This window comes from Galeopterus variegatus, unplaced genomic scaffold (genome assembly GCF_000696425.1).
Source record: "Galeopterus variegatus unplaced genomic scaffold, G_variegatus-3.0.2 Scaffold7276, whole genome shotgun sequence".
In the NCBI taxonomy this organism is placed as follows: Eukaryota; Metazoa; Chordata; class Mammalia; order Dermoptera; family Cynocephalidae; genus Galeopterus; species Galeopterus variegatus.
The window spans coordinates 84,917-95,307 of record NW_007733387.1 but is presented as its reverse complement, the minus strand read 5'-3'; the positions used below and the strand labels follow the sequence as shown (position 1 = coordinate 95,307).

At 41.9% G+C, this 10,391-nt stretch overlaps 1 protein-coding gene across 2 annotated transcripts in view; it reads right to left on the bottom strand.

The window, feature by feature from the left end:
* The window catches only part of LOC103607248 (inorganic pyrophosphatase 2, mitochondrial-like), a 49,864-nt gene extending 42,135 nt beyond the window's left edge, over positions 1-7,729 (bottom strand). For both annotated transcript variants that reach the window (XM_008591772.1, XM_008591773.1), the window contains exon 1: positions 7,542-7,729. In XM_008591772.1, coding sequence (XP_008589994.1) covers positions 7,542-7,716 — 175 coding nt within the window. In that variant the 5' untranslated portion in view covers positions 7,717-7,729. The remainder of the gene's footprint in view (positions 1-7,541) is intronic.
* Between the last annotated feature and the right edge of the window lie 2,662 nt (positions 7,730-10,391).

Here is a 10,391-nt window from a genome sequence, read left to right as displayed (position 1 = left end):
TAAATTCAATTTATAAATTTTTCTTAAATTCATTCATTCAGTAAATATTTATTCCTAGGTATGTACCAGGAATATGTATTCCTGCAAACTAGGAATGCAAATTCCAATTCTCTGCTCTTATGGAACTTACATTTGGGGTAAGAGGGGATAGGAGCAATGAATATGTGTATTCTATATCAGGTATGATAAGCACTGTAACGGAAAACAAATCAGAGCAATAGTGAATAATGGAAGGGGTAGTATTTTATATGGAATGGTCAGGAAACATCTCTCTGATGGGTAGCATTTTAGGACGAACCTGAATAAGACAAGGGAGCAGGTCAAGCTGACATCTAGGGAGGAGCACTGCAAGCACAGAAAGCACAGAGGTGCTGAGCAAAGAACATGCGTGGCATGCCTGAGCAGCAGCAAGGCCAGGATGGCAGGAGCACAATGACCAATGGGAAGAGTGGGGGCACTAAATTCAGAGAGGAAGCCCAGTATTAGATCACAAAGGATCTTGTATATTATGGTAACTATTTCAAATTTATTTTGAGTGAAATGGAAAGCCACTGGGGTTTTGAGCAGAGCCTGGCCATGATCTGACTCACATCTTTAAAGGATCAATATGATTGCTGTATGGGAAGTAGACTACAGGGGAAAGGGTGGAAGCAGGGTGAAGAATCAGGAGGCTACTGCACTTGATCAAGTGAAAGATGACGGTGACATCGAGAAAGTGGCAAAAGTGGAAGTGGAGAGAAGAAATTGTCTTCTGGATACATTTCAAAAGGATACGTGTATTAGTTCATTTTCACTGCTTATAACAAAATACTTGGAACTGGGTAATTTATAAAGAAAAACAACATTTATTGCTTAGTTTCTGAGGCTAGGAAGTCCAAAGCCCATCTGGTGATGGCGACAGTGACCCACGGGTCTCGAACTGCAAGATGGTGGAGCAGACAGAGCAAAGACAGAAAGACTCTCCTCTTCTTTTAAAGCCCTCAGAACCACACCCCTGACCACCATTTTTAATCCATTCACTACTGCATGGGCCTACAGTTCAATCACCTCTTTAAGGCTCCACCTTTCAATTACCATAATAGGATTTCCCATCCTCTTAACAGTCACAGTGGGGGCTAAGTTTCTAATACAAAAAACTTGGGAGACAATTCAATCTTCAATAGATTTGGGGCGACATAATTCAATCCACTACAGATATGCTAATGAGCTAGATGTAAGACAAGAGTAATAAGAGAGGTGACAAGAATGATTCCTAGGTTATTGGTTATCGACCAAAGACAGAAAGAAACAAATTGGGTAGGGGTAGGGGAATCTAGAGTTCTGTTTTGCATATGTTAAACCTGAGATGCTTCTTTGACATTTAAGTAGAAATACAGAATAGAAAGTTGGATGTGTAAATCTTGAGTTCACAAGAGATTGGGGCTAATGTTACAAGTTTGGGGATCACAGATGGTATCTAACGCTATGGAACTTGATAGGATCACCTAGAGCAATAGCAATGGTCAGCAAACTCTGGCTGATGGCCCAGCCCTGGCCCATAACCTGTTTTCATTTTTGTAGGTAAAGTTTTGTTGGAACACAACCACGGCCATACTGTCACTATCCATGGCTGAATGCTATGATGGCAGAGCTAAGTAGTTGTGACAGAGACTGTATGATGATTTTCAAAGCCTAAAGTTTTCCTATCAGGCCTGTCACAGAAAGCATTTGTTAATCCCTTCCCTACAGAGACAGTATAGAAAAGTGGGCTAAGGATTGAGCCCTGGGACATATCAAAGGTTAGAGTTCAGAAATATGAGAAGGACCCAGCAAGGGAGAATGTGAAGAAGCCATTAAAATAAGATAACCAAGGGAGGGCACTGTCTTAGAGGCAAAAAAGGAAAAAAAAAAAAAAAAAGAGTTTCAAAGAAGAGAAAGTGATTGGCTATGAAAACTACTGCTGATAGGTCATATGAGACTATTAAATTTGCAGCATGGAGGTCACAGGTGGCAAAAGTACTTTGGTACAGAAGTAGCAATGAAAGCCTAACATAAGTGATCCTTGCCTGTTTGGTTTATATTTATTAGAGACTAGAAAAGCTGACTGGGAACCCTGGGTACATGTGACAGGCTTGTTGAAGGGCCAGCTTCTTGTGGAGGTGAATGGGTAAGCAGCTGGCTGTTACACTAGTCGTTCCCTAAATGCCAGACTGCAGAGTGCTCTGCTGGGGCAACAACAGCATCGGGTTGTCCTCTTTCCCTCCCAACACCCTTTTTTCAATTTGTGTAGAAGGAACTAGCACACCCCTCAAGCCCCAGGCATGTGTGGTAAACGTATGTGAGCTATTTGTAATAAAACTTAAATCAATTCCCTTGGGTTAAGCTCCTCATCTCACTCTCACCCTCTGTTCTATCTGATAGCAACATGCTTACAACGTCTGAGGTTCTGCAAAGCAGTTCAACTTCTTCCTAAACTGCATCCCCTCAGCACATAGACTTAAGCTGGGACCTCGTCCACACTGCTTCATCAGCAACCATACCTCCATCTGTTTTTGAGTCTTAAAAATATTTTGAGGGCTGGCCCGGTGGCGCACTGGATGAGTGCGCCGCTTGGGAAGCGCGGCGGCGCTCCCGCCCGAGGGTTCGGATCCCACATACAGACCGGTTCCCGCTCACTGGCTGAGCGAGGCGTGGGGGCGACACCGAGGGTTGCGATCCCGTTGCCGGTCCCCGGTCCGGTGCAGGGGCGACACTGAGGGTTGCGATCCGTTGCCGGACACGGAAAAAGACAAAAAGACAAAAAAAAAAAATATTTTGAAATCTCAGGCTCTGATGGCTCCTTCTTACTTGTTATTTTAGGCATACCCTGTATTACTCCTCACTTACTATCACTTTAATACTACTTTATTATGAGGGAGATAAGATCAATTATTTTAGTCACCATGCCCTTTTGGTATTTTACTGTTTTCAAAAATTAGACTGCATCCCTGGGCATATACTAATGAATTCTATCAGGCCCATCAATATACACAAGACATTGTCTAACAGTGTCAAAACTTCCCCTTCAACTGGTCTGAAATTAGATTTTATTCTATCATTTTGTAACTTATCCATGTGTTTTTCTCTCACAACAGCAAGTTGTATCAGGATGAAAGTTTATTACTTATACTAGCAAGTGAGAATTGAATGGAATATGAAAGCTATCTGGTTTCATTTTATATATCAAATAGCTATATGTATGCCAAGTACCAACATACTATTACACACTATTACTAAAACCATTTATAGAGATTCTGATTGGAAGCTTTAGCAATGACTAAAGCTAGCTTTGTTTTATTTATTTTCTGATGAAAAATTAAGAAAATTAATGTTTAAAAATCAATTTTAATAATAAAAATGTTTCCTCTGTTCTACATAGAACACAAGATTCATATTTCACAGAACTCTATTTAGAAAACTAAGCTGTTTTAAGGTTTAGGGACTGAAAATTAAATAATTTTTCTATATTCACCCAATACCCATTATGTTCTACTATATTAATTCAAGTTCTATGATATGGGCCAACTTAAAAAAAAAAAAGGCTACAGGAATATTTAAGACTCAAACATATTTTGCGGAATATTCATAGGAAGTTAAGTCCAAATGTATGGCACATTCAATGGCAGAATATACCCACTACTAAAATGATGTACTTAAAAATTTCAACATAAGTATATGCTCACTATAAATGACTAAGAAAATTAATTTTAAGGAACTGCATGATTCATTCTTAGGCTAAATAAAAGCAACTTGAATTATCCACAGCACTGTTTCTCCAACTAAACCAGTCACCTACCTCACAGTAACAAAAATCCAAATTATGAAAGGCATAGTTTTCCCCTATCCTTTGAGAAAAGCTTAAAATCTAAAATAATAAACTTTCAAGTTATTAATAAAACAAACAAAACCACGCAATATATCAAAGGAATACTGACATGCAGTGCTAGGTCTGTGGTGCCATGTAAACAAGTCTAGCTTCACTACAATTTCACAGTTAATCGAAAAGACTTCCGGGCAGTACCCATTAAAACTCTGAGACCTAAGAATTAATAAATAGGGACACTTTCAAAATATTCAACTTTATCCACATCCCATTACTTTTCACCCTTCACAGAATATAACAATAAGAATTTTAGTCTAACGTCAAAGTCAAAACGGAAAAAAATATATACATTAAATATCTACCATGTGTGAAGTAATCTTTACACACACAGTCTCATATAACTGCCACAGCAATTCTATAAAATTATTAGTGCTATCCCCATTTTACAGATGGAGAAACTGAGCTAAGGGACATCATCTGAACTACGGGATGTCACCTGGTGCTTAGTTCAGTCAAGTGTCTTGCCTAAGACGGTAAAGTTAGTGCTATAACTTAAGTGTTTTAGTTGAGAACTGTTACAACACAGTTGCTTCTGGGAGTTGCAGAAATCATCCTATGCAATACTTCCCAAACTGAGTTCCATGAAACTCCAGTGTCACTAAGATGTTAACAAACATTCTAAGAAATAAGTGCTCTGTGGTTCAAAAGTTTGGGACAAGTTACTTTACATTAGAAATTTTCAGAACTTTAATATGAACATCAGTACTCTCCAAGAAAGTGATAAAATAGAAAGTGTTCTGATTTATTAAACCATGAAATCCTTGTTTAAAGAAAACCTAATAATAATATCCCATGGGATGCTTGTATTCAACTAAGCAGTTTGGAAAACGATCATCTAATCCAATCTCCTGACTCCATGGTTTAATAAAATGAAGTACAGAGAGGTGAAGTGACCCAAGCCCACAGAGCAAGTTACTAACGGGGCCAGGGCTGGCACCAAGGAGGCCTGATGATTCCCACCAGGATGCTATTTCCCCTGTATCATCCTGTCTCACTTCAATACAGTTCCTACAAAGTTCAACACCAATTTTAAAAAAGTAATACATCAACCATTTATTCTGATTCTTCTGAATGGCAGTAAAGAAAAACCATTTACAGTGATCAAGCTCAAAAATGTTCTACCTCCCACTGCACTAGTATTTCAGAGACTTGAGATAGATTTGGAAATGTGGAAAATAACTCCACTTTAATAATGCTGAATAACAATTTTCAGACAAGTAGTGGTATACTCATGTTTTCCTTTGAAGTGAGGTAGAACCACACCCTAGTATTACATATAGACACCATCTGAGTTAAAAAAAATATCCAATTTGTGAACATCTTTAAAAGAGCAATTTGTTCATCATCTGCACCTCACCCCACTCACCCTGAAGTGGCTTCCTTTCACTTTGCCCTACCTCTTCCAGCAAGTAAACAGTCCTGGGCCAATGATGCCATCTGGTGGTTACTTCAGAAATTGTTTAACCAAACATACTTCCAATTAAGATCTCACCTTTTGGAGGTCCACCCCCACCCCACATTCTTCTTTCTTCCAATTCTTGCCCATTTACCTAAACGAAACCTTTTTTTTCTCCCCTTCTTTTCCACCCTGTTAATCCAACTGAGTGAAAAAAAAAAATTATTTGTGGCATTCTAGTTACAGAAAAATCATGAGTCCCGAGTAAATTTGCAGCTAAAGAAACAAACCACAGCGAGAGGCCAATATAACCTCAGTAATGCCCCAATAGAAGCCTTGCCCCAACAGAGACCATTAGAATCCCTATTATTCATCCAATACCTCCAAGGACTACCAACGCTGAGAAGGACCTTGAGGATCACTTCAAGGTCAACTGCTACGTTTTTACGGCAGAAGCAACTGGCCCCATGAGAAAGAAATGATGTAATTCTTGCCCAACCACACACAGCAGAGGCAGGATTAAGGCCTAGGACTCTCCACTCCAAGTCCAGTGCTTGGTCAACTGCTGTGTGCTCCAGACCCAAGAATGTTTTTATTCAACCAACATATAAGTAAAATATTCACCAGTGTTTTCACATTTTCCTTAATTAATCGCATTGATATTAGGAATCTCTTGAGGTCAAAGCTCACAACTAAATCTCCTCTGTACCATGCCTAACTATATCTAGCACACTTCATAAATATTTGACTTTTGTTGTCTATCACCAATTACTGTACTTATTGCAAATCTAGAATACTTTCACCATATTATGAGAGAGGCAGGCTTGTATCTGCTTATAAAGCTAACTGCTATTTTGTAACATTGTTTCTATGGAAAATTATTGCCTGTAATCACACATTGTAACTTTCTGGAACACAATCCATTCAGAAATTTGAGACTTCTTGTTAAGGATTCCTATTCACCTGATCAGTCTTGACCAAACAAGGATGGGGGAAAAAAAAAAAAAAAGTGCCATAGAGGGAAAAAGCAAGCAGTTTTAAAGAAAATAGTAATTTTAGTACCAGCTGCACTATAATCACAAGACTTTAGGCACACTGCTTTCTCCCTCATAAGGTAATCCTCGACCCTAAGCTCAGGTAGGGTATCTGTAAACACTTTATAAATTACAGGTGTCAATAATAATTACAGGTATTATTAATAATAATAACTTATATTCTAGGCCCTGTAACTAATCACTTTACATATACAACGTCATGAAATTCTTGCAGCCCTGTTTTACAGGCCAGAAGAAAGAGTTAAGAAACGTGGCCGGGGTCACAGCTAAAGAAGAATTCAAGATTAGACTTTACACGTGAAAGCCTCCAGAGCCGATGCCCCTAACAGGTGCGCGGTGACGCCAGGCCGACTTCCACCACCGGCCTCAGGGCTCGCAGTCAGTGGAGCGTGAAAGCAACCAACATCGCTATTTTCACGTTACAGCTAACGTGCACAGTGAAACTTCAGGGTGCAAAGAAAAAATGACAGTCACAGAGTCCTGGGGGCTTTCCCGTCTTCGTTGGCCAGCTCTGTGCCTCGGCGAGACGCTTCGCCCTCTGGGCTTTTCAATTTGGAAAGGAAGAGGGGAGCTACCCTGGAGCCAGCGTGGCTGTTGAGGTGGATCGCATTCAAGGAGCAAACTTAGAAGTATAAATTCATGCTTCTGGGGAAGCTCGTTCATCAGAGTCCCTCCAAACGAGCAGACCCGCTGGACTAGGCATCTCCAGGGTTCCGCCCGCCTCCAAAGGCAGTCAGCCCTCGCAAGGAGGAGCTTTCTTACGCCACCGGGGGGAGGGCGCGCGGGCGGACTCGGCGCCTTCCTCTCGTCACCAAGTCCTGTGATCCCAGAACGGCGGCCGGGCTCGACTAACGGCTGCGGGTCGCAGCCGGGTGGCCGCGCGCGCTGCGCCCGTGGCTCTGGAAGGGCGGTTGGCCTGGCCGAGGACGACCCGGCGCCAAGACCGCCAGCCGCTCTGCGCCTCTGCGCTGCGCGTTTGGGGCCTTGGTCTGCCGCCCTCTTGGTGGCAGCTGCTGTGGCTCGGCGCGGGCCCCCGGGTGCGGGAAGGTCGCCTCGACCACACGGCGACTGAGGAGAGCCCCTAAAAGGGAGGGAGACAGGGAGGCCGCGCGGGTCGCACAGGGCACCCCATTCCATCCCCCACCGAGGCTTCACCGAGGCGCCGCGCGGCTGACCGTGAGCGACTTACTGAAGAAGAGGCGGTAATCCTGCGAGTGCGGCTGGCCGCGCTCCTCCGTGCGGTACAGGGCCATGGCGCGGCGCGGCCCGGTCTCTGCGCTCGCTCCCCGCGGCAGGCGGGTGGCGGCTAGGGCCTCCGCACGCCACCCCCGGCCCGTAAGCAGCAGTGTCAGCAGAGCGCGCATGGCGTCGACGAAGGTCCGGCTGAACGCGGGGTGGTGCCGCGCGGCCTAACCCGGCCGTGCGCCAGCGCCCCCTACCGCCCGGAGTCGTCACTCCGGCCCAGGGCTTGGGTCGCGAATACCGCCCCCGCCGGTGGTATCCGAGTCGTGCGCCCTGTGCCCCAGCGAAGCCGAGGTTCGAAGATGAGGAAGACAAGGCCCACCACCCCTGAAGAGCTTACTGCCACTTTTAATTCATACATTCATTCATTCCTTCATTTATCTCGTTAATATTTTCTACTGTAATATGTTCTTTTAGTAATGTGAGATTGAGTGATATCTATGCCAGGGACTGCTCTAAATCCTGTTCAACGCAGGAGACGAGCATGCACACACAAAGACATCACTATAAGACAAAGTGATCAGGCCTCCTTGGGAAAACTTGACCTTGACACCGACTTGCAGAGCACAGGGACTGCTCTAAATCCTGTTCAACGCAGGAGACGAGCATGCACACACAAAGACATCACTGTAAGACAAAGTGATCAGGCCTCCTTGGGAAAACTTGACCTTGACACCGACTTACAGAGCAAAAGCCGTAACTTCCTCAAGTGCCATCTCCTCCATGAAGCCCTTTCCTATTTAACCCAAGTAGAGGTGATTTATCCCTTCCTTTCCTTAAATTTTCACTTCCACGGTGGCACTTGGTACCATACCTGTATATTTGTAAACTTATCGTGTTCCCTGTTTCAACCTGACCTGCCCACGAGGTTCTAAGCCTGCCAGCTCTGAGACTTACTATCCCTGCAGTATCTAGCACCGTGCTTCGCAGATAATAATGGTTTCTCTGTTGTTCAGTTAAATTGCTCCTGAAAATCTCTCCCTGCCAAATCTTTCTCATCAGCATACAAAAGTCGGGTGTCCCGCTTTCCAAAAACACTTGTTGAAATGAAAGCGATGTCCACAGTCACTGTCTCCACTTCTCCCCTCATCTCAATCTCAAAGGCTTCCTCCACCTTCCCAGGGTCGTCCATGATCTCCTTGTTGTCCAATATGAAGGACGATTCCCACAAGAAATAGGAGTGGCAGAATCCAGAAGACAGAGTAAATAACTTTTTAATTAGAAATTAAAAATTTTACAGAAAATTAAATATTTCAGTCAGTCTATAACACTGAAAGCAACAAGTGTGCCAATTTTACAGAAAGGGTCAAAGAAATGTGCACTTATGGTCTTTGCAAAAACAGTGAAATGGTTTTAATTAAAAGAAAAGGCATTTTGGCTAGCCACACAAAAAAAAGTTGGTTAAAAGATAAGGCATTTTAAAAATAATAATCTCTTGATTTAAAATACTATAACAAAAATTGGCTCATAAGTGAGATTTTAATATGCATAATGAACACATAAATTATAAAAATATATAGTTCTAACTTAAAATCCCAGCTCTTATATCTTTATGTAGATTTTGTTAACTAACTCATAGTAATTAAGTCAGGATTGCAGATTTGATGCTAGTCTAAACTAGTTAACTTATCTCTGTTCCCTGGCTACAAACTTCACCCTCTGGTTAATAATGATAGCAAGACAGACAAGATTCTTAAAAATTGGTTGAAACCAACCTTTACTCACAAAAATCTGAAAGCAGACATCTTATCAAGATTGTGCCGCAGCCATCATGTAACTTTTTATAGAGAGAGTAGTACATCTAGGCAGTAGTCAGAATTTTGATCAATATAAACATCTGGAAGTAGGTGGTACAGGGCTTTCCCATATGAGGGACCCAAGTTAATTCTATCCTACTGTTCTGATGTCTGACCTTCATTGCCAAGGTCACCCTCATAGCTTAATGTGGCTACTACAGCTCCGACATCCTCATTTCACCTAGCCAGAAAGAAGAAAGAAGGTTGTTCTACTTCTCTTAAGAACTCTTCCCAAAGATGGCATACACCACTTTTATTTGCATCCCATTGGACAGTGCTTAGTCTAATGGCCACAACTGACTATAAGCTAGCAGCCTTTATTCTGGGTGATCATAACCCATATAAAAATTGGGAGCTATACTAGAAGAAGGGGGTATTAGATATTAGAAAACAACCAGCAGTCTACTACAAATGTAATTTTCTTTTCCCATTTTTCAGCTTCTTTCAGGGGACATCCAGGCCATTGGAAAGATCTGTGAGAACTCTACAGCTTCTACTCTAGTTGTGAACATGGCTCACATCTTCAACTATTTTGTGAGTTAAAATTAGGAGACCGATCTACCTAAGGTTCCAGAAAGAATCACTAGCAGATATGGACACTAACCACTTGGACTCTCTACTTAGATTATAGATCCTAAAATGTTTTTTTCAACAGTTATGGCTTTGTAATGTGTCAACTTGACTAGGCTGAATTATAAGGCAGAATCTCCCATAAAAAAAGAGATAAAATATTTTTCTGCATTTATCACAGAGGTTGTATAATTTATTGTTTCTTTATGTGGGGAAAAAAGCTAAATTATTCTATTAAACCTTTGAAGATTACATGTTTAAACAAAACAAATTCCTACTGAGCCAAGGCTGTGGACTAATTTCTAATGATCCGAAGATTCTTAAAATAAGATCAAATTTTCAAGGTGTCTGATTTTTAGACATATTATTGCTTTATAGCATTATAAGCAATGGCTTTCTTTAGGAAATGGTAAAGAGAAGAATTTTCTCAG